The sequence below is a fragment of the Salvelinus namaycush genome, chromosome 3 (assembly GCF_016432855.1).
Source record: "Salvelinus namaycush isolate Seneca chromosome 3, SaNama_1.0, whole genome shotgun sequence".
NCBI lineage: Eukaryota > Metazoa > Chordata > Actinopteri > Salmoniformes > Salmonidae > Salvelinus > Salvelinus namaycush.
The window spans coordinates 27,388,118-27,411,956 of NC_052309.1; the positions used below are offsets into that span (position 1 = coordinate 27,388,118).

Below are 23,839 nucleotides of genomic sequence, written 5' to 3' on the forward strand. Positions count from 1 at the left end.
CTGGCTGCTGATAAGCAGGGGCAGAGCTGCTTACTGTCCCAGCCTGCGTTGTTGCAACATCACATTTTATACACCAGCTGTCCTCTGGCCTGGAGAGAGGGGTGGAGGGACGGTTATGACTGGGAAATGTATGAATGGAGGTTGTGTGTGTGTGCGCCTTCCCAATAATGTATGAGTGATTGAGAGGGACAGACATGTTTTGTAAATTAATACGGAGTTTAAAGATGTGTGAGGGTGTCAGATTATGTGCAGTGTTAGAGGACCAGATAAAAGGGAGGATCATTAACCTTCTACCCCTCTTATAGATTGGCTAATTATCATAGGACACTCCCCGTAATAACCAGTCTTTGTTGGCCGGTGATCACACAAATAAAGTTAAACACGAACAAGAAATAGACCACACTGTTCACGATGATAACTTGACCTGCATTTAATGTCAACATGCCGACTGAGAAAGTAACAAATGTAACAAGTCCAAATGAAATAAAGTGCAAAATTACTAGGTGTCCCAAATAGAAAGGTCCCAAAAAAATACACACACACACACACACACACACACAAATGTACACTTAAACGATTCCGTATATGTTCTGAACGTAAAATCTCCTAAAAGACAATCCCAGAAGACTTTGACTCATTGTCCCGACGAATCTCCTTCTCCTTTTCCGTCTTCTTTTCTCTCTTCACCTCCTCCTTCTCTCCCATTCTGTCTTTCCTCAGGATCCTCAGTGGCCAGAGAGAGGGGTTGCGGTGGTGGTCATGCCGACTGGCCGTGTCGCAGCAGGGAACACTCTTGTCTCCAGTGAGGAAGTACAGGAGAGCGTTCAGCCAGGCATTACAGGAGGCCAGTGGCCTAGTGACCTTGTAGCAGATAGAGATTGTCTTCATGGCATTGCATCCTCCCATCTGACCCCTCCTGAGGAGCAGGAATAGTGTCCGGGTAACGTGGAAGGGGAGGAAGCAGAGTGCGAACAGGAGAGTGATTGTGATGATGGTTTTGATGGACTTGCGGCGCCTGCGGATGTAATGGGAGTGCTGTGAGCTGGAGATGGAGATGGACGTCCTCTCCCTGCGCCCTTCTGACCCCCCACCACCTCCCTCCTCGTCTCCCCCCACCTGGGAGCTGGATGGGGAATGCAGGGTCCTAAAGATGGTCCTGACTACCTGGGAGTAGCACCATGCGATGATGGTGAATGGGATGAAGAACCCCAGTAGGTGCAGGACGAGGCCGTACGGGACGTATTCTGCAAACTCATTATCAATAGCATCATCCCAACAGTTCACAAACACCTTCGGCCCACCACCGACTACATCTCCACCCCACTCCTCCTCAGATCCATTCCCCTGCTCTCCTGCCCTCCCTCCACCACCTCCTCCTCTCACCACATACCCCGTCTGGGCAAACCTAAAGATGGGACAAGTAAGCACGAACACCACCACCCACACCATGGCGCAGATCCCCCTCACAGCCCCCTTGCTCTCCAGGGTGATGGTCCTCATGGGGTGGCAAATGCCTAGGTAGCGGTGGACGGAGATACAGGTGAGGAAGAAGATGGAGCAGTAGAGATTGAAGTAGAACAGGAAACGCACCAGGCGACACATGAAGTCCCCAAACACCCAGCGGTCTCGCAGCATATAGCTGGCCACCAGGAAGGGCAGGGACAGGCCGTACATCAGGTCCGTGGTTGCCAGGTTCACCATGTAGATCAGAGACGTGGTCCAGCGGCGGGGGGCATTGCCGTGGCGACAGCCACCATAGCGACGGCAGGAGCGCACCAGGACAATGGAGTTAAGCGTCAGGCTGAAGAAGAAGGTGAGGGAGTAGCAGAGAGGGAGGAAGATATACTTGTAGGACTCGTCAATACTGCAAGGGGAGGGGGAGAGAGGGGGGGGTGGGGTGAAGGAAGAGAGGGTCTCTGTCATAGGTGTGCTCTCTGTGGTGTTGGAGGCTTGGCTTATACTCATGGTTGACTGTGGTTGTTTTTCTCTCTTCTGCAGCGTCTCATGTTCCTTTTTCATCAAGCCTTCCTTGGGGCAAATTCTTCTGCTTGTCTAGTGTTCCTGTCATTTGCTCTCTCTCAGGTGTGGTTGTCTTCTAAACTGTACTCTCCAGGTTTGCAGATAGTTTGAGGGAAGGAATGTTCTCTGCATAAGGGAGAAAACAAGTGCTTTAGTTTGGAAATACTCACTAGGAATGTTTTTAGCTGATTATGGACAATTCTCGGTCTATTGGCTCTTCAATCAGTAACACACTCTTCCGGAAACTCTCCATTCATCCATACTGCATTTCTGATCCGCTTTGACCATGAGTACACTCAAGCCCATGTTTTGGAGTAGATTGATCCACTGTCCAAGAATGTGACATATTTTGAAAGTTTATGCTAAGTATCAAGAATGGAAATGGGACCAATGACAGTGGGTTCTTCTTGTGTGTTGTTGTGCACAGTGTGTGTGTGTTTGTGTATTTGTATGTTTGTTTTCTTTAGAGGATGCACGTAAATGAATGCTAAATTAGTTGGAAAATGTTGTTTATGTGCTCAATGTTTACCTTCCTCATGTTTATCTTCCATGTTGGGAGTGTTTATCACACAGAACTCTCTCATGGCCTTCCAGTGGAAGATAATTGGTTGAAACTTGGTTTAGTTATTCCAGAAGCCTTCACATGTATCTCTTTCTAATAACAAGTGGATTGGAACATTTAAAGGAGCACATTACCTCTTGGTGCAGGGGGGGGTGTGTATTTCATGGGAAGGTGCAGCTAAAACTGTCTTGGTCCCGATGGACCTCCTATGACCTTCGCTGGTGCTGTAAATAATTAATATCCATTCATTCAGACAGATATGCAGAACGGAAACCCAATACAAGCAACTGCAGGCGCTACTACTGCAATTCTTTTGCAACATTTTATTATCATCGCTTCAAATTATGTGTATTGAACATATTAACCATTTTGTAAAATCAAGAATGTGTGAAAATTGGGTATTTATACCATTTTAAACGTTTTATTACAGCAGTAAGGAAAATATTTATTCATCATCCTCTGTATGTTTGTGGGGATGGTGTTGATATTTTCACTTTGTTTTAATAATTCACGTTATGTATATATAATGTGTGAACAAAGCAATGTCTACAGCAGAGTATGTACAGTATTATGTGTTAGGTTTAAAGTATAAATATAATATCTTACCTGGTTTTCTGGTGATATAGATGTATTGTCCTTTGTTTGTCACTTTAAAATATACCAGCCTGTTTCTTCTCCTACTTTTGTCCCCGTACCCATTGAGCTCTTCAGTAAAACACTGCTAATATGTAACATTAACTTCCGCTTACCTTTAACACACTCATATAGCTCTATTATTTTATTCCTCTCCCCCTCCTGCTCTCTCTATCTCTCCTCTGGTGCGGGTTAGTCATCCCTGACTCTGTTGCTCAATTATCCCTCCTCCCTCTGTTTTACTTTATCCTCGTCAATACCCTCCCTCTCCTTCTATTTTTGTCCTCTAAATCATTAGTGCTGAGCTAGTCAACTGAAGGTACGCAATGGTACACACACACACACACACACACTCATTTGCTTGCTCGTACGCATGTACACACACTATAGATTCGAACAAATAAATTAAAATCTTGTAATGACCAACTGGCAGGTGTCTTCACTGACATTTTCAACATGTCCCTGATTGAGTCTGTAATACTAACATGTTTCAAGCAGACCACCATAGTCCCTGTGCCCAAGAACACAATGGCAACCTGCCTAAATGACTACAGACCCGTAGCACTAACGTCCGTAGCCATGAAGTGCTTTGACAGGTTGGTAATGGCTCACATCAACACCATTATCCCAGAAACCCTAGACCCACTCCAATTTGCATACCACCCAAACAGATCCACAGATGATGCAATCTCTACAGCACTCCACACACTCCACACTGCCCTTTCCCACCTGGACAAAAGGAATACTTATGTGAGAATGCTGTTCATTGACTACAGCTCAGCGTTCAACACCATAGTACCCTCAAAGCTCATCACTAAGCTAAGGTTCCTGGGACAAAACACCTCCATCTGCAACTGGATCCTGGACTTCCTGATGGGCCGTCCCCAGGTGGTGAGGGTAGGTAGCAACACATCTGCCACGCTGATCCTCAACACTGGAGCCCCAGAGGGGTGCTTGCTCAGTCCCCTCCTGTACTCCCTGTTCATCCACGACTGCATGGCCAGGCACGACTCCAACACCATCATTAAGTTTGCAGACGACACAACAGTGGTAGGCCTGATCACCGACAACGACGAGACAGCCTATAGGGAGGAGGTCAGAGACCTGGCCGGGTGGTGCCAGAATAACAACCTATCCCTCAACGTAACCAAGACTAAGGAGATGATTGTGGACTACAGGAAAAGGAGGACCGAGCACGCCCCCATTCTCATCGACGGGGCTGTAGTGGAGCAGGTTGAGAGCTTCAACTTCCTTGGTGTCCACATCAACAACAAACTAGAATGGTCCAAACACACCAAGACAGTTGTGAAGATGGCACAACAAAGCCTATTCCCCCTCAGAAAACTAAAAAGATTTGGCATAGGTCCTGAGATCCTCAAAAGGTTCTACAGCTGCAACATCGAGAGCATCCTGACTGGTTGCATCACTGCCTGGTACGGCAATTGCTCGGCCTCCGACCGCAAGGCACTACAGAGGGTAGTGCGTACTGCCCAGTACATCACTGGGGCTAAGCTGCCTGCCATCCAGGACCTCTACACCAGGCAGTGTCAGAGGAAGGCCCAGCCACCCCAGTCATAGACTGTTGTCTCTACTACCGCATGGCAAGCGGTACCGGAGTGCCAAGTCTAGGACAAAAAGGCTTCTCAACAGTTTTTACCCCCAAGCCATAAGACTCCTGAACAGGTAATCAAATGACTACCTGGACTATTTGCATTGTGTGCCCCCCCCCAACCCCTCTTTTTACGCTGCTGCTACTCTGTTTATCATATATGCATAGTCACTTTAACTATACATTCATGTACATACTAACTCAATTGGGCTGACCAACCAGTGCTCCCGCACATTGGCTAACCGGGCTATCTGCATTGTGTCCCGCCACCCACCACCCCCTCTTTTACGCTACTGCTACTCTCTGTTCATCATATATGCATAGTCACTTTAACCATATCTACATGTACATACTACCTCAATCAGCCTGACTAACAGATGTCTGTATGTAGCCTCGCAACTGTATATAGCCTGTCTTTTTACTGTTGTTTTATTTCTTTACTTACCTATTGTTCACCTAACACATTTTTTGCACTATTGGTTAGAGCCTGTAAGCATTTCACTGTAAGGTCTACACCTGTTGAATTCGGCTCATGTGACAAATAAACTTTGATTTGAGCTAGCAGCATCACAGACACAGCGACAGCACACAACCTGAAATAACTAAGGTTTATTGAATGCAAAATTATTTTTAAAGTAAATACTGAAAAATACTTCAGAGACAAAAAAGTTAAATGTTACTTCAGAGCACTCATCCCTTTCCCATAGCTATGAATCTGCTATCACAGTTAATTCTTCCATCAACCTACAAATACACAAGATTGTGAAAGTACGACATATAATAATTGCATGACAAGGCACAATAGGTCATATGGCCAGGAGTTTTTCCTGACCTGAACAGGAAAGAGGGGGTCAGTAACTAGAGCCTGGTGTTTGCTACTGGTGAGGTCACATGGTCAGGAAAATCTCTTTTACCTAGACATAATGAATGGAATAAGGCAATTCCACACCAGCATGGCCCAATTTTTTTTAGGGTATCTCAGATTGTTCTGGCAATTCTCACATAAAAACTTAATTGAGAGGAAGGATGTTTAACATGCTTTATACATTTGTATCACAAACCATTAAAAAAAAAAAATCATGATGAATGTGGCCATTTTAGGCTCTTTTAGACCCTATAATCCGTGAACCATACACGGTACAGACATCTTGGTGTCATTATACTCCTTATAGTGTGCTTTAAAATATGGAGTACGGCTGTATTCTGAAAAAAAAAAAAAACACATTAATTTATTCAACATTAAAAATATTATGAACATCTCAAAAGTACCCTTTTTGATTTTGCTTATTTTTTAGACATCTTGTTTAGAACAATATACTCTTCAAACACATATTTCGAAGGTGGGCTCTGCTAATTTGAAGAAATTATCAATTTAATACATAGGTCCTTCCATAACCCATGTCAATTTCTATCACAGTTCCTTTTGAATCCATTTTTCCATTCACTGTGTTGATGGTGCTCATAAAATTGTTTATAACTTTAAAAGTAGCAGAGAGCCCACTCTGGAACGTTGATGTACTTGTAGAGTATATTGTTTAAAACAATATTTCTAAAAAAGGGCCTAAAATGGCCACTTTAATAATTTTGTTACAAATGTAAAAGCCTATCAAACATCCATCTTCCCAATGACGTTTCTATGTGATAATTGACAGAACAATCTGAGATACAAAATTATTTTTGGGCTTTGCTCACATGGAATCACCCAATAGCAGCTTTGTGGTTTCCTATGCTGGTGGTAGTTATAGTTATGGCCGCAAACCACCTAGGTATATCACAAGAGTCAACATACATGTCAATACCCACAGGCGTATAGGCAATATAAGTGGACAATTCCCTTACATCAGCAACTATACAAGAGGATAATTATCCTAAATTAGAAACAAAGAAGCTTCTCTACCAAATTGTTACAGGACAGTTCCCTTTAGCCTGAATATGTAACCCCTTAGCTTGTTTTACACAGGCTGTAAGTGTACAATTCCCTTACATTAATAAGTCAAGGATATTGCAATGTTTACACAATAAAACTTGTGGAAAAGCTGGTATCCCTCAGATATGTAAATGGCTTAAACTATGGCTGTGAAGATTCTCCGTCTGAAGGTTCTCCCAAGATAAATACGATTTTCTTACCACCGGCAATGGACTAGGAGTCAGATATTAGAGATGTTTCAAACATCACAAATGGCTTAAACTCCTCTTTCTGATATTAACTCTTTTTTGTTAATTAAGTACATGCGTACATCAAAATAGGTCCTAATACAGTACTCTCTCCACTAATGATGATAATGAAGATTATGCTGTTCAAGATCAGGTGGGGATGATGAGGAGAAAGTTATCCATCAAATGTATTTATAAAGCCCATTTTACATCAGTAGATGTCACAAAGTGCTATACAGAAACCCAGCCTAAAACCCCAAACAGCAAGCAATGCAGATGTATAAGCACTGTGGCCAGGAAAAACTCCATAGAAAGGCAGAAACATACAGAGGAACCAGGCTCTGAGGGGTGGCCAGTCCTCTTCTGGCTGTGCCGGGAGGAGATTAGAAGAGTACATGGCCATTTAAGGCCACATTGTTCTTCAAGATGTTCAAACATTCATTGATGACCAGCAGGGTAAAATAATAATCACAGTGGTTGTAGAGGGTGCAACAGGTCAGTACCTCAGGAGTAAATGTCAGTTGGCTTTTCATAGCTGAGCATCCGTACCCTGCCTGTGTAATGTGGATTGCATTATGACGCCGGTCCAAGATGGCGCTCATTAGTGTTCATCATCAACATTTCTCCTTTTTAATCGATGAATCATATGTTAAGTAGGGTATTATGGCAACACTTCTGACAGTCTCATAGTGGCATATCTTGGACAGCATCACTTTATCCACTGTTGAGCACAACAACTTCCTGTCCTGTGCACCTGTGGGTGAGGGTTATGTCAGATCCTGTACGTCCAGGAGCATGGCGTCCTGTTTGGTTCTCAGCTGGTCCCTTATCAACAGGTGACCCACCAACTCTGAGCTCAGGTCTGCAAGAATAGAATAGAATATTACTTTGCACAAAAACATATAGATCCTAAAACACAAAAACCGTACAGCAAGCACTCACCTGCAAGTTAATTTACTGACACATTATTACCATGTAATAACCACCTTTTTTCCATGTAATGACTACGATTTCCATGTTATGACCATGATTTTCATGTTTTTATCTAACCTTTATTTAACTAGGCAAGTCAGTTAAGAAGAAATTCTTATTTACAATGACGGCGTAGGTTAACTGCCTTGTTCAGGGGCAGAATGACAGATTTGTACCTTTTCAGCTCGGGGATTCGATCTAGCAACCTTTCGGTTACTGGCCCAACGCTCTAACCACTAGGCTACCTGCCGCCCCATGTAAAGACCATGATTACCATGCAATGACTGCCTACTGACCGTGTATATCGTGGTTGAGTGAGGTCCTGAGGGAGTTGAGCTGCTGTATTGAGCAGGTCTGTAGGTCACAGTGTTCCAGATGCTTCCTCTTAGTGATCACACTACTGCAAGCAAGGTGCTGTGACACACAGGAATTATTTACACATACCAATCCTTACCTCTCTCCCACCACATGCCCACTGTTTCCCTCTATTTCTTCCAACCCTATTTCTTTCGCTCCACAGTCCACACTTCTCCATCCTTCTCACCTCCTCTTTCTGTTCAGCTAACAGCTTGTTTTTGAGCGCACACAGTGCGGCCCTCACTTCCAACTTCAGGCCAGAGGGGTGGTAACCATAGCTACCTGGTCCTATAGAACCCTGACAAACAGGAAACACAACAAAAGCATGGCATGGGTACATATGCATATCTTAATATCTGGCCCTAGAGTGCCACAATGTGTGTAGGTTTTTGTCCCAGTTTTGCGCTATACTATAAAACAGGAGGGACTCGCTCACCTCTTTGACAGCCCCCTCCTCATCCTCACTCTCACTGTTGTTGATGTAGCATAACTGTAGATTTTTTTGGTTGTGGAATCTAAAATAAGAAAATAAAAGGCAAAAACAGCATGAACACTTAAAAGAGAGAACATAAATTATATGGTTTCAAAGAATACAGAATGAAGTTGAGAATGAGATTGACTGTTTTTGACTTTTGTTACCTAGACGAGACGACCGTGACTCGACATCTTCCGTAGTCCTCCTCATCCTCCCATTCATCTTTCCTCCACAGCCCACCCTGCCTCTCTTCCGACCAGCCCCCTGACACACTCCCCTGTTCCGACCCACTCGTACTCTGAAAGAGAGGAACAGAGGGAGGGATCAGGGATGGAGGGATGACATGGGAGGAGGGAAGAGGTGAGATGTGTGGTAGCGGGGGAGTTGAGAGTGTAAGCAATGGGTGTCATTAAACCCATCATTGCAGTCTTTTTCAATGCCGGTGGATATTATTAACATGTATAAAGCAAAGAGAGTAGGATTACGTTGCCCCTAAATGCCGATGGGCACTCTGACTATTTGCATTGACCCCGCTTTTTAACTTTCCAATTACATTCTTGCACTGGCTCTATGCACTCACTAGACTCTCACACATACTACACTGACACTCCAACACACACACTGTTGCTACTCTGTTTGTTATCCATCCTGATTTCCTAGTCACTTTTACCCCTACCTACATGTAATATTACCTCACATCCCTGCACATTGACTCGATACCGGTACTCCTTGCATACAGTATAGCCTCTTTATTGTGTTACTATTTCCTTTTTTTGTTTCTTATTTGACCATTGTATTTGTTTGTCTTACTTTTTAACTCTGCATTGTTGGGGAATGGCTCATAAATAAGCATTTCACGGTAAAGTCTCACCTGTTGTATTCGGCCGCATGTGACAAATACAATTTCATTTTATTTGATCTATGGTCAGTGTTGTGTTGTTCCTGATAATTATTAAGGTCAGGGTTTGGGGCGGCTAAGCTGATCTCAGGACTGTCACAACATCTTCACCCTCCCTTCATGCCCTCTGACCTTTGCCCTTTCTCTCCTCTCCTCCTCCTGTTTCTCCAGTTCAGCGATCCTCAGGCTCAGGTCTTCCCAGTGCATGATGGGTAGGTCCTGGTCGTCCTCGGAGGACTCTCCATTCTGATGAAGTCGCCCCGCCCCTTCCCCAGCAAACGGCTGTGTCTCATCACTCTCCTTCTCCTCCGCTGTCTCTCCCTCCATCCTTCACCCTGTTGTAGTGGGCAGATGGCAGAGAAAGGGAGGCCAAGGAAGAGGATTTGATTCATTTTAATTTGGTATAAAGTGATTCATGGTGGGTTGTCTCTGATAAATAAATACAGTTTGTTTATCAATTAGCAGCTGCCAACATCATTATACACTGTGCACAATCTTACAATAGGATACTCAGGTGAAAAAAACAAGTATTGCTTAGAGAAGTTGGGAAACACTTGGCCTGAACTGTAGGAGAGACTAGTCTATTTCCTAATAGTGAATTGTTTACCTTTCCCATCAACTGAACTAGGATTACATGCACTAGACTACACCCAAAATTCCCACTCTGTTTTAAAAGCTGGAAGTAAATACTTTTCAGACTCGCTATGTCTGACTGTAGAACGATTGCGCTCAGATTTCTTGCCGCGAATGTGCTGGAAGGCGCGCACGACACGAATACAAAGTAACTCTTCTCCATTGATATTTAACTCACACACATCGTTGAAGACTTGTTGTTTACAAGTTGAACATTGAAAGGGGCGGGTGGCAAGCGGATACTTTGACTTACCTATTCCAGACCGTGGTGCAGTTTTCCTATTCCCAACATCGCGGTCTCCTTCTCTTGTTTGTGTCTTTTAAAATTTGATAACGTACGGTTTCCCAGTGGTGTATCGTTTTAATAGCCCACAATAAGCTATTAACTTGTTTAAACTCTTCCTTGAAGTTAAGGAAACACCCTGCCTGCCTGCCTTTCTCCCGTACCCCTTCCCTTTCCTCCGCCCCCTCTTTCCTCTGACACGTTCCCACAGATTTGTAACCTCTACCTTCTGCAGCAGGGGGGGAAATACGACCGCTTCCTACATCCAATGCGCCACCAGTTGAGCCCTCCGTGCATATCCCGTTTAATTAGCGTTGTTTCGGGTTCCTGTAAAGTTTGACATTACATGCAATATCCATTTAAGATTAAAACGAGCGGGTGTGATCTGACTCTGGTCCTACATTTCGATCGGGAAACAATGTAAAGGGGAGTTCTAAGAAAGGGTTAGAATGTACTCTTTGGTGTCCAATTTCTTTCAAGCAGGGGCGCAACTTTGGTTTTAGAAGTGGGAGGGATATTACTATTATTATATATTTTTAAATCTAGTCAGATAAACACTCCAAACGGCCAACCCGACCGCTTGGAGGTGTCCGCATGGACCTAGTTCTAAGAAAGGGTTAGAATGTACTCTTTGGTGTCCAATTTCACAATTTTTGGAGATGACGATTCAAACCAGATGGGAAAACCCGGTGGGAAACAGAAAGTCACGAGGATTGCTTTTAGTGACGGTCAAAGGCATTACAGCATTTGGCGAAAAAACGTAAACATCTCAATTGTTTTTCAAATAATATCATTCTTATGAGGGAAATTAAAAAAATATTAAAATAGTAATTTAATAAAAAGTGGACAATTTGGTTCTATTATTTCCTTGTCATTTATTTTTAATTTAAAAAAATTATATTTTATTTTTGCATTTTCCAATTAAGAACATTCAAAACAAAAGTGAGAAGATATTTTTATATCCATGAAGCTGGGCACTTTTGACATTGGAAACACATTTTGTAAAGTTAATTAAGGATTCTATTGAAATACAATATTTAAAAAAATATTTAATATTGAGTAATGTGACAATAAGATATTACATGTTTTCTATTTACAATAAGTGAAAGAAACAAAGTCGGTGCATTTGTTATAGTCTACTAACATGATTTTATCTAGGATTGTGGATGAAAATGTATATATTACTTACATTTACAATACATAATGTCAAAGTAACATTTCAGGAGAGAAGACCTATGTCATTCTGTCCGTTTATCCAAAGCTTTCAAGCAGGGGCGCAACTTTGGTTTTAGAAGTGGGAGGGATATTACTATTATTATATATTTTTAAATCTATTCAGATAAACACTCCAAACGGCCAACCCGACCGCTTGGAGGTGTCCGCATGGACCTAAAGTATACGGTTGCCTCGTTTTGTATCACATTCCAATTATAAAACTGGGGGGTGTAAAAAATGCAATTTCAGTAATTTCCTCTTTTTTGCTCCGCTCTCCCAACCTGGTCTACGAGCATTTCATATTATTCTGTATTCTGTACGTAAATCCGTCCCACTCCATTTGTATGATATGTTGCGTTTCGTATGGTATGTATTAATTTGTGAATGTCCATCACCCATTTCGTATGATATGTTACAAATTACAATGTTATATATTACGAATTTGCTTAAAGTACAATATATTACAAATTTACAAAACGTACAATGTCACGAATTTGCTAAACTATAAATATGTTACGAATTTGCAAACTGAACAATATTTTACGAATTCTAGCTAGGTGGCTAACGTTAGCTAGCTGGCTAACGTTTAGGTGTTAGTTTAAAGGGGAAGGCTTAGATAAAAGGGTTAAGGTTATGGTTAACTAACATGCTAAGTAGTTGTAAAGTAGTTAAAAAGTAGTAAGTATACTGTACAAAAATATAACCACAACATGTAAATTGTTGGTCCATGTTTCATGAGCTGAATAAAATATCCCATACATTTTTCATATGCACAAAAAGCGTATTTCTCTCAAATTTTGTGAACAAATTAGTTTACAATTCAGAAGGGAAGGGAATCAGTCAATTTAAATAAATTCATTAGGCCCTAATCTATGGATTTCACATGACTGGGAATACAGATATGCATCTGTTGGTAACCGATAGATAACTTATAAAAAAGGTAGGGCCGTGGATCAGAAAACCAGTCAGTATCTGGTGTGACCACCATTTGCTTCATGCAGCATGACACATCTCCTTCGCATAGAGTTGACCATGCTGTAGATTGTGGCCTGTGGAATGTTGTCCCACTCCTCTTCAATGGCTGTGTGAAGTTGCTGGACATTGGCGGGAACTGGAACATACTGTCGTACATGTTGATCCAGAGCATTCCAAACATGCTCAATGGGTGACATTTCTCATTTGCCAAGATATTCCATCTACCTGGCAGGTGTGGCATATCAAGCAAGCGAGCATATTAAGTGAGCATGATCATTACACATGTGCACCTTGTGTTAGGGACAATAAAAGGCCACTCTAAAATCTGCAGTTTTGTTGTTACACAACACAATGTCACAGATGTCTAAAGTTGTTACACAAGGCCATTTTAGAGAATTTGGCAGTACGTCCAATTGGCCTCACAACTGCAGACCGCGTTACTACACCAGCTCAGGACCTCCGCATTTTGGATTCTTCACCTGCATGATCATCTGAGACCAGCCACCTGGACAGCTGATGAAACTGGGTTTGCACGACCGAAGAATTTCTGCACAATCTGTCAGGAACCGTCTCAGGGATGCTCATCTGCGTGTTCGTCGTACTCACCAGGGTCTTGACCTGACTGCAGTTCGGCATGGTAACCAACTTCAGTGGGCAAATGCTCATCTTCGATGGCCACTGGCACGCCGGAGAAGTGTACTCGTCACGGATGAATCCCGGTTTCAACTGTACAGGCCAGATAGCATGTATGGCGTCCGTCGTGTGGGCGAGCAGTTTGCTGATGTCATATGGTGGTCACACCAGATACTGACTGGTTTTCTAATCCACGCCCCTACTTTTTTTTAAGGCTTCTGTGACCAACAGATGCATATCTGTATTCCCAGTCATGTGACGTCCATAGATTAGGGCCTAATGAATTTATTTCAATTGACTGATTTCCTTATATAAAATGTAAGTCAATAAAATCTTTGAAATTGTCGCATGTTGCGTTTATAATTTTGTTCAGTGTAGTTGAAAAGTAGCTAATTAGCTAAAATTGTCTGTGATGAGATTTGAACTTGCAACCTTTGTGTTGCTAGATGTTTGCGTTATACGCCCACCCATTTGACCAACCACCCTACTTTTGTTTTTGCCTTAAGTAACCATCTGTCTTACGTAACCATACCAAACGTTACATATCATACTAATGTCACTGTTCTGAATTTACCCATTTACTATGCTACATCTAGTCTATGAGACCAGGCCGCCTCTCCTCCTCATTCACCAGCATGCAGTTCCTGTTGCTCCCACTGGGTGTCGCTGATGAGTCGATAGTTTAGTTGCCTGTAGTTCTGTGGGTGAACATGTCTCTGCCTCCATACCTCCTCATACAGGCTCTGTGTGACTGGCGGCAGAGGGGAGAACCAGGCCCAGCTGGGCTGGCTCCAGGAAGGGGTAGCTGAAGTTGTAGCCAGAGCAGCAGGACCTGGGCCTGGGTAATGGACCCATCCTGGAACTGCAGAGACCCACCCTCCTGGACCTCCACCACAGGGGTAGCCTGGCAGACCCAATAGGGCAGAGGGAAGGGCAGGGGCTCAGAGTCACCTGGGCATTGGATCAACCCAGTTCTAGTGAGATGTCCAGTCCTGAGGTGCCAGCACCCAGCACCACCACCGACTGACCTGAGATAGGCTCTGGGTGGTGGTATAAGTGACTGTAGATCACTTTGCCTAGAAATAGAGACAGAGGGATGAGAGAGAGGGAGATAAAGAGAGATGGCATGAGGCAAAGGCCATGAGTTTTTCCTGACCACCTAACCTGGCCCAGACGTTTTCCAGATCAGGTCACATAGTCAGGAAAACCCAGGCATGAGATATACACTACATTACCAAAACTATGTGGACACCTGCTCGTCGAACATCTCATTCCAAAATCATGGGCATTAATATGGAGTTGGTCCCCCCTTTGCTGCTATAACAGCCGCCAATCTTCTGTGAAGGCTTTCCACTAGATGTTGGGACTTGCTGCAGGGACTTGCTTCCATTCAGCCACAAGCGCATTAGTGAGGACGGGCACTGATGTTGGGCAATTAGGCCTTGCTCACAGTCTGGGTTCCAATTTATCCCAAAGGCGTTCGATGGGGTTGAGGTCAGGGCTCTGTGCATGCCAGTCAAGTTCTTCCACACCGATCTTAACAAACCATTTCTGGATGGACCTCACTTTGTGCACGGGGGTATTGTCATGCTGAAACAGGAAAGGGCCTTCCCCAAACTGTTGCCACAAAGTTGGAAGCACAGAATCGTCTACAATTTCATTGTATGCTGTAGCGTTAGGATTTCCCTTCACTGGAACTAAGGGGTCTAGTCTGAACCATGAAAAACAGCCTCATACCGTTATTCATTCTCCACCAAACTTTACAGTTGGCACTATGCATTCGGGCAGGTATCCTTCTCCTGGCATCCGCCAAACCCAGATTTGTCCGTCGGACTGCCAGATGGTGAAGTGCGTGATTCATCACTCCAGAAAACACGTTAACATTGCTCCAGAGTCCAGTGGCGGCAAGCTTTACACCACTCCAGCCGAAGCTTGGCATTGCGCATGGTGATCTTAGGCTGTGTGTGGCTGCTCGGCCATGGAAACCCATTTCATGAAGCTCCTGACGTTGCTTCCAAAGGCAGTTTGGAACGTGGTAGTGAGTTTCTTTATAGCACTTTGTGACATCTGCTTATGTAAAAAGGGCTTTACAAATACATTTGATTGATTGTTGCAACCGAGGACAGACGATGTTTACGCGCTACATGCTTCAGTGGTCCCGTTCTGTGAGCTCGTGTGGCCTACCACTTTGCGCTGAGCCGTTGTTGCTCCTAGACATTTCCACTTCACAATAACAGCACTTACAGTTGACCGGGGCAGCTCTAGCAGGGCAGAAATTTGACCAACTGTCTTGTTGGAAAGGTGGCATCCTATGATGGTGCCATGTTGAAAGTCACTGAGTTCTTCAGTAAGTCCATTCTACTGCCAATGTTTGTCTATGGAGATTGCACGGATATGTGCTTGATTTCATACACCTGTCAGCAACAGGTGTAGCTGAAATAGCCGAATCCACTAATTTGAAGGGGTGTGGCCACTCCTTTGTATATATAGTGTAGGAAGAGAGAGAGAGGGCTAGATGGTGATGCTGGTATGCACCTTTAAATCGCTCAAGCCCAGGGATGGATAGGATGTGGGGGTCAGAGTAGTGCCTAAGGGGAGAAAGGGAGAAAGGGGTCAAGGGTTAGGGTGGAAACGACGGGTCTGTTGTCAAGTGAATATCTAAAGCACATCCACATCTCTTACCCGCTGCAGATTAACACAGAATCAAACGTTTCAGTGTTACGTGATCCCGACTTGTCACGTGAAGTCACCTCCCATGTCGACATTAGTCCCTTTTCTGTTGCCATGGTGACAGGGATCACCTCCTCCACCACGGTGCTGAACTAACAAATAGTGGGGGAGAGATGGGTTGAGAGGCTTTAGTCTTGTCCTATGAAAACTAATACACTTTTTCCTTTTTTCACCTGAAATCGATGCGTGTGGACATTCCTTCTCTACCCCTGACAAAGGACCATGAGGCATTGTGTGTGAGTGGACGGTACCTACCCTGATGTTTGGTGTGATGCGGTGGCTCTGGCAGTATCTCTCCAGATATCTCTGCACTTCCTGGTGTGTTTGGAAGGAGGAAGCTGGGGGTCAAAGGGGAAGTCAGGGAACATCATCACCTCCTTTGGCAAGTTGGTCCTGCATAGAGGGAGGGACAGTAAAACATGAGACACACAATAAGACCTGGGTCATGTCAGAGAGAGAGAGAGAGAGAAAAACAGAGAAAGAGGGGTGAGATTAGAGTGTTACAGTACCTGAGGTCTCTGTACATGTTGCTGTGAATGGGCAGCCCGTTGTCATAGCTACCGGTAAGTTCCTTGTAGAACCAGGTGCCACCCACGTGTTCCGTGAGCTCGTAGGCGACGGGTGGTGCAAAGGTGTCTGGGCGGGACAGGATGTGACGTGCAGCACACAGACCTGCATCTCCCTCACCCACCACTGCAACTCGCAGCTGGTGCATCGTCACGGTCCTGTCAGAGGACACAGACAGACAGGGGGACATGCCAATCACAAAGCCTTGAATACAATTACATCAGGGACCTATTCAGGAGGGTGTTTATAGCATTAGAGCTAGAGAACTGAGTAATAACATAAGAAAACTGACAGGAGCACTGTGAAACAACACTGACACCCAATAGACAATTTGAACTGCCAGCTGGCTGAATTCGTTTTTTTGTTTTTTTGTTGACAGATTCCGTATGAAAAGCGTGACACACACACACACACACACACACACACACACACACACACACACACACACACACACACACACACACACACACACACACACACACACACACACACACACTTTCCAAATGTGGGTCTGTCAAAATAAAAGTCCTGCACGTGCGCCATATGTGGACAAAAAAGGAATAACTTGTGGGGAACTTTTATTTTGACATGAGAAAGGAGAAGGGTTAGAGGAAGTGGGTCTACAACAGACGCACATTTGAAAAGTCTGTTTAATAATACGATCCTTTCTATATTTTGTTCCAAATTCCCCCGTCATAATGACCAACCGTCCTGCCCACTGGCACATTAGTTTGAAATGGAATTGTATTTAACTTCTGGCTTCCCATGGACTGTTTCTGTGCAACCCAGTACAATTGAAAGCAACACTAGAGCATTTAAATACACTTGCGTTGCTAAAAGCACCTACTCAGGCAGCACACCATACAATCAATTGCCCTTTGGGCCACCATAATCATTTCTCTTGAAAACCCTACACTCTCGAAAACCGTTCTCCGTAAGTAGGGTTTTAAGCCGATAAATTCACCCACTTTTGCGTCCATGTGAACTACAATTATGACACTGTGTTTTAACATTTAGAAAGTGAAAGAGATTTGCGTCAGTTCAAATCTGGCATCAGGACAAAATGTGATTCATATTTTAAGTATTTTAATTAAACTCAAACGATAAATGGTAAATGCAATTTTCGTATATACGGGTTCACTGGATCTCCGCGCAGGGTAGATCAGAGAACTGTAGAATGTACTCAAAATAGTAGTTTTATACTATGACACTTTCATTCTCAACTTGTCCAGTTGGCCTATCATAGTAGAGGTTTAGCATGGTTCATACTCTTGCTCCTCCTTTGTGGGCCCCCAAACTTGTCCAAGCCCCTTGGCGTTTTCCTTCTCCACATCTGGTTGTTGGGTAGAGCAGCTCCATCCTGTGTCCCCCTCAATTCTACACTGAAACAGTTCCTAATATGGTATTGTCCAGTAATCTAAACTCCTGGTTGGTCTAGAGAGATGCACCCCTCCCCTCTCCAGACTGTCCACAGCTTTTATGGCCTGTGGTGGTCAGTCCTTACACACCTACCCCCCTCTGTATTGTGTGTGTGTGTGCAACAAAACAACATTCACCTTCAACCAATATGCTAACAGCCTATAGTGCATAAACATAAATCCTAACAAAAGTCAATATTCATCTCTTCCAAACCGGTTTTCGAAACATATGCTGATATACCCCTTATCTTTCACATCATGCTCTACAACATTCGCAGAGTACGACCCTGCCTCACACAGGAAGCGGCGCAGGTCCTAATCCAGGCACTTGTCATCTCCCGTCTGGATTACTGCAACTCGCTGTTGGCTGGGCTCCCTGCCTGTGCCATTAAACCCCTACAACTCATCCAGAACGCCGCAGCCCGTCTGGTGTTCAACCTTCCCAAGTTCTCTCACGTCACCCCGCTCCTCCGCTCTCTCCACTGGCTTCCAGTTGAAGCTCGCATCCGCTACAAGACCATGGTGCTTGCCTACGGAGCTGTGAGGGGAACGGCACCTCCGTACCTTCAGGCTCTGATCAGGCCCTACACCCAAACAAGGGCACTGCGTTCATCCACCTCGGGCCTGCTCGCCTCCCTACCTCTGAGGAAGTACAGTTCCCGCTCAGCCCAGTCAAAACTGTTCGCTGCTCTGGCACCCCAATGGTGGAACAAACTCCCTCACGACGCCAGGTCAGCGGAGTCAATCACCACCTTCCGGAGACACCTGAAACCCACCTCTTTAAGGAATATCTAGGATAGGATAAAGTAATCCTTCTAACCCCCCCCCCCTTAAAAGATTTAGATGCACTATTGTAAAGTGGTTGTTCCACTGGATATCATAAGGTGAATGCACCAATTTGTAAGTCGCTCTGGATAAGAGCGTCTGCTAAATGACTTAAATGTAAATGTAAATAATATTTAAAATAAAAATATATACTTACTGTAGCATTTTTACACATTCAATAGCTGTGTGTGCCTCCAGTTAACAAACTACACTTCCTCCCCAGTTAAGATCACACATAGGTATTTGGAGAACGCTAGATGGCTAATTAGCACAGGTGGCCAAGCCTAGTCTCATAGGCTAGACGTAACATAGTAAACATGAAACCGGACAACTCAAATTGGTATGATATGTTACGTTTGGTATGGTTACATAAGACAGATGATTACTTCAGGCAAAAACAAAAGGAAGGTGTTTGGTCAGGGTGGACGTATAACACGAATGTCTAGCAACCTAAGGGTCGCAAGTTCAAATCTCATCATGGACAACTTTAGCATTTTAGCTAATTAGCCACTACTTTGCATGTTAGCTAACCCCCTAAGCCTTTAACATATTTCCTAAACTTAAAACTTAAATTTGACAGATCCATTGGATTTACTAATACTTTCATCATGGACCACATGCAAAGTGTAGCTACAGCTTTCAATAAAAGTGTTGTACTGTATACAACTGCTGGTATCGACACAGCTCTGTCTTCTGTGGCTAAAGCAGTCTGGACTGGTTGAAGCAAAGTGGAAAGGATTATTTTTTAAAGTGTTTCAGTCTGCCGTGAATCATCATAATTCATACACCAGTAAGCATCTATAGATAACATGCCAAGATAGCTACATGTACATACGTTGTCTCAACTGTATCAAAGTCATTTTCATTGCTAGCTATATAGCTAGCTAGCTAGCTAGACAGTTGCATACAGGTACTGTTATAACTTGCTTCGTCCTGCAATGAGCCATTGTTTACAGATGACTCGTTGCGGGATGAAGCAACGTTAAGACAGCTAACTGAGCTGGCCAGTTGCATTCTGCTTTTAATTTAAAAAAATATATATATATTTTATTTATTTAACTAGGTAAGTCAGTTAAGCACAAATTACCTGAAAAATGATGAGTGTGTCTAAGGGCTTTAGAGGGTGCGAATGATGCTAAATGGGCATAAACAAAGAAGAGCACTGCAGCTGTTCAATGTGAAAGGTTATCTTTATTATATAACAATAGACAATTTAATACTGTAAATGGTTTGCCTGATGTGTTAACTTGGTGAGATAATGTTCAGAGAATCCAGTTAGGAAATTTGGTTAAAGTAGTAATTTTCTAAATATATGTTTCCCAAGGATTAATGTAGAGCAAGTGTGAAGGTTTATTTGTCACATGCACAGGATACAGAAAGTATAAATGGTACAGTGAAATGGTTACTTGCATAGTGGAGTCTTCTGTTTAGACATGTAGCTAGCTAGCTAGCTAGCTAAACAATTACCCATAATCTCAACTCATAACATTACTGCCCTGCATGAATCTACAAGTAGCTAAAGATAACCAACTAGGTTCAATGTTAGCTAGCTAACATTAGGCTATAACTAGCAATGCAAATGGCTTTGAGATACGAATATTACTATACAGATCATACTCGTAACGTTAGCTAACAAGCCAGCCAGCTAACGTTAGCTAACAGTACGCTTTAACTTGCAATGAAAACGACATTCTGACAAACTTAGAGATGTATATCTGAAAATGTAGCTAACTAGACTCTCTTACCCGTATACATGGATGAATGCTTCTCCATCTCTGTCACGGATGCCCTTAGTTTGAAGATGTAATCTGGAGATAGGTGTTTTATACAACAGCCTTATGCATGTTCTCTTTTCGACTCCCTCAGCATATTTGAAATCAAAACGCCTGAATTTTCTCCATCTCTTTAGCTATCATACTCTGCTTCCACTGGGCATTCCACTGATTTCCAAACTCCGTCCTCCAGAAAGTGGAGAGCATTAACAACACTTTTGCAGTTCTTTGTGATATCTTTCAAAAAAGCTGAGTTAGAAAGGATTACTTACACATACTGAGCCGCTCATGTTATAGAAGTGAGCTACATGGCAGACCAATCCGAACTCATTTAAGTGTAACAGGGTTGGTTCTCTTTCGTTATGGTTCGCCAAACGACCTATGGAAACTCCCCCTTCACGTGATGTGATTGAGATGCTTAATATCAAAGATGTTTACAGTCACGCCACACACTAACTGTACCTGCGTGACCTGTCACTATAAAAGGCAGTGTGACGTGACATACTGTCTTTACTTCACTCTCATGTTTATGTGTTTTACATTACGAGATTACTATTAATCCCCTTCGGATTATTTTCGTACGGAATTATGATTCTTTAACGATTTGAGGAGGTGCCGTGAGTAGTTGATTTTTATCAAATCTACTCCCCCCTCTTGTTATTGTGCCTTCCCATACTAGCTAGCTTTTATTGCTTCTTGTTGGGCATTTCCATCCTTGTATGTTCGCTAGCTAGCTAGTTAGCTTCAGGTCTATTCTGTTACCTCAGAAGTTAGCTAGTAGCTAGCCACACATAGCTACCATAGCTAGTTAGCTTGCTGTACATGTTGTTGGAGCTTGTTGACCCGTGGTGTCGTGCCAGTCCTGCTTGACTGCCACACCAGTCTGTACACGGAGCTGTAGGCTACCAGTCCTCAATTGACCGAGTTCACCAACGCCGAGACTGACAGTCCACGTTTGACTGTGTCAGTCAGATAACTTCATATAGAGGGAAGTTTCAAGCCCAGACCTTGATACATGTTTAAGTGGGACCGCAAAGCACGACACGTCAGAGCCAAATGGTAGATTAAGTCACTGGACAGTCGTATGGCAAACATTGAGTCTGCCCTCAAGAACATCCTGGCCAGGCTTCCCCTGCCGGTACTAAACCTAACCTCTACCTTTGAATGGAGCATGGTTGTTGAACCACTATTGTTTTCACTATATATTTTACCTCTTGGGGATGTCATTCGAAAACATAATGTTAACTTTCACTGCTATGCTAATGACACACAGCTGTACAGCCCCAAAATTTCACTCGCTAGAAGCCTGTGTTTCAGACATAAGGAAGTGGATGGCTGCAAACGTTCTACTTTTAAACTCGGACAAAACAGAGATGCTTGTTCTAGGTCCCAAGAAACAAAGAGATCTTCTGTTGAATCTGACAATTAATCTTGATGGTTGTACAGTTGTCTCAAATAAAACTGTGAAGGACCTCAGCGTTACTCTGGACCCTGATCTCTCTTTTGACGAACATATCAATACTGTTTCAAGGACAGCTTTTTTCCATCTATGCAAAACTCAGAAACTTTCTGTCCAAAAATGATGCAGAAAAATGTATCCATGCTTTTGTTACTTCTAGGTTAGACTACTGCAATGCTCTACTTTCCGGCTACCCGGATAAAGCACTAAATAAACTTCAGTTAGTGCTAAATACGGCTGCTAGAATCCTGACTAGAACCCCAAAATTTGATCATATTACTCCAGTGCTAGCCTCCCTACACTGGCTTCCTGTAAAGGCAAGGAATGATTTCAAGGTTTTACTGCTAACCTACAAAGCATTACATGGGCTTGCTCCTACCTATCTTTTTCCGATTTGGTCCTGCAGTACATACCTACACGTACGCTACGGTCACAAGACGCAGGCCTCCTAATTGTCCCTAGAATTTCTAAGCAAACAGCTGGAGGCAGGGCTTTCTCCTATAGAGCTCCATTTTTATGGAATGGTCTGCCTACCCATGTGAGAGACGCAGACTCGGTCTCAACCTTTAAGTCTTTACTGAAGACTCATCTCTTCAGTAGGTCATATGATTGAGTGTAGTCTGGCCCAGGAGTGTGAAGGTGAACGGAAAGGCTCTGGAGCAACGAACCGCCCTTGCTGTCTCTGCCTGGCCGGTTCCCCTCTCTCCACTGGGATTCTCTGCCTCTAACCCTATTACAGGGGCTGAGTCACTGGCTTACTGGTGCTCTTCCATGCATCCCTAGGAGGGGTGCCTCACTTGAGTGGGTTGAGTCACTGACGTGGTCTTCCTGTCTGGGTTGGCGCCCCACCTTGGGTTGTGCCGTGGCGGAGATCTTTGTGGGCTATACTCGGCCTTGTCTTTCGATGGTAAGTTGGTGGTTGAAGATATCCCCCTACTGGTGTGGGGGCTGTGCTTTGGCAAAGTGGGTGGGGCTATATCCTGTCTGTTTGGCCCTGTCCGGGGGTATCATCGGATGGGGCCACAGTGTCTCCTGACCCCTCCTGTCTCAGCCTCCAGTATTTATGCTGCAGTAGTTTATGTGTCGGGGGCTAGGGTCAGTCTGTTATATCTGGAGTATTTCTCCTGTCTTATCCGGTGTCCTGTGTGAATTTAAGTATGCTCTCCCTAATTCTCTCTTTCTTTCTTTCTTTCTTTCTTTCTTTCTTTCTTTCTTTCTTTCTTTCTTTCTTTCTTTCTTTCTTTCTTTCTTTCTTTCTTTCTTTCTTTCTCTCTTTCTTTCTCTCTTTCTCTCTCTCTCTCTCTCTCTCGGAAGACCTGAGCCCTAGGACCATGCCTCAGGACTACCTGGCATGATGACTCCTTGCTGTCCCCAGTCCACCTGGCCGTGCTGCTGCTCCAGTTTCAACTGTTCTGCTGCGGCTATGGAACCTTGACCTGTTCACCGGATGTCCCAGACCTGCTGTTTTCAACTCTCGAGAGACAGCAGGAGCGGTAGAGATACTCTCAATGATCGGCTATGAAAACCCAACTGACACTTACTCCTGAAGTGCTGACTTGTTGCACCCTCGACAACTACTGTGATTATTATTATTTGACCATGCTGGTCATTTATGAACATTTGAACATCTTGGCCATGTTCTGTTATAAT

At 43.7% G+C, this 23,839-nt stretch overlaps 2 protein-coding genes and 1 pseudogene across 3 annotated transcripts; all 3 read right to left on the minus strand.

The window, feature by feature from the left end:
- Positions 1 to 405: 405 nt before the first annotated feature.
- Positions 406 to 3,407, minus strand: LOC120044304 (P2Y purinoceptor 3). Its single transcript, XM_038988917.1, has 3 exons — positions 3,188 to 3,407; positions 2,716 to 2,805; positions 406 to 2,145 (listed from the first exon to the last, which is right to left on the minus strand). Exon 3 carries the CDS (start codon positions 2,017 to 2,019, stop codon positions 607 to 609), a length of 1,413 nt encoding a protein of 470 aa, XP_038844845.1. The 5' UTR covers positions 2,020 to 2,145; positions 2,716 to 2,805; positions 3,188 to 3,407; the 3' UTR covers positions 406 to 606.
- A 4,009-nt stretch (positions 3,408 to 7,416) lies between these two features.
- Positions 7,417 to 11,137, minus strand: im:7136398 (schwannomin-interacting protein 1). 2 transcript variants are annotated; one of them, XM_038990089.1, is made up of 7 exons: positions 10,566 to 11,137; positions 9,812 to 10,014; positions 8,946 to 9,079; positions 8,743 to 8,821; positions 8,494 to 8,604; positions 8,246 to 8,363; positions 7,417 to 7,839 (listed from the first exon to the last, which is right to left on the minus strand). In XM_038990089.1, the coding sequence occupies exons 2-7, from the start codon at positions 10,004 to 10,006 to the stop codon at positions 7,745 to 7,747; spliced, it is 732 nt and encodes a 243-aa protein (XP_038846017.1). In that variant the 5' UTR covers positions 10,007 to 10,014; positions 10,566 to 11,137; the 3' UTR covers positions 7,417 to 7,744. The 2 variants fall into 2 exon arrangements, with proteins under 2 accessions (XP_038846017.1, XP_038846018.1); XM_038990090.1 differs by lacking the exon at positions 10,566 to 11,137 and adding an exon at positions 10,287 to 10,510.
- A 3,013-nt stretch (positions 11,138 to 14,150) lies between these two features.
- On the minus strand, positions 14,151 to 16,863 carry LOC120043807 (annotated as a pseudogene).
- Positions 16,864 to 23,839: the final 6,976 nt, after the last annotated feature.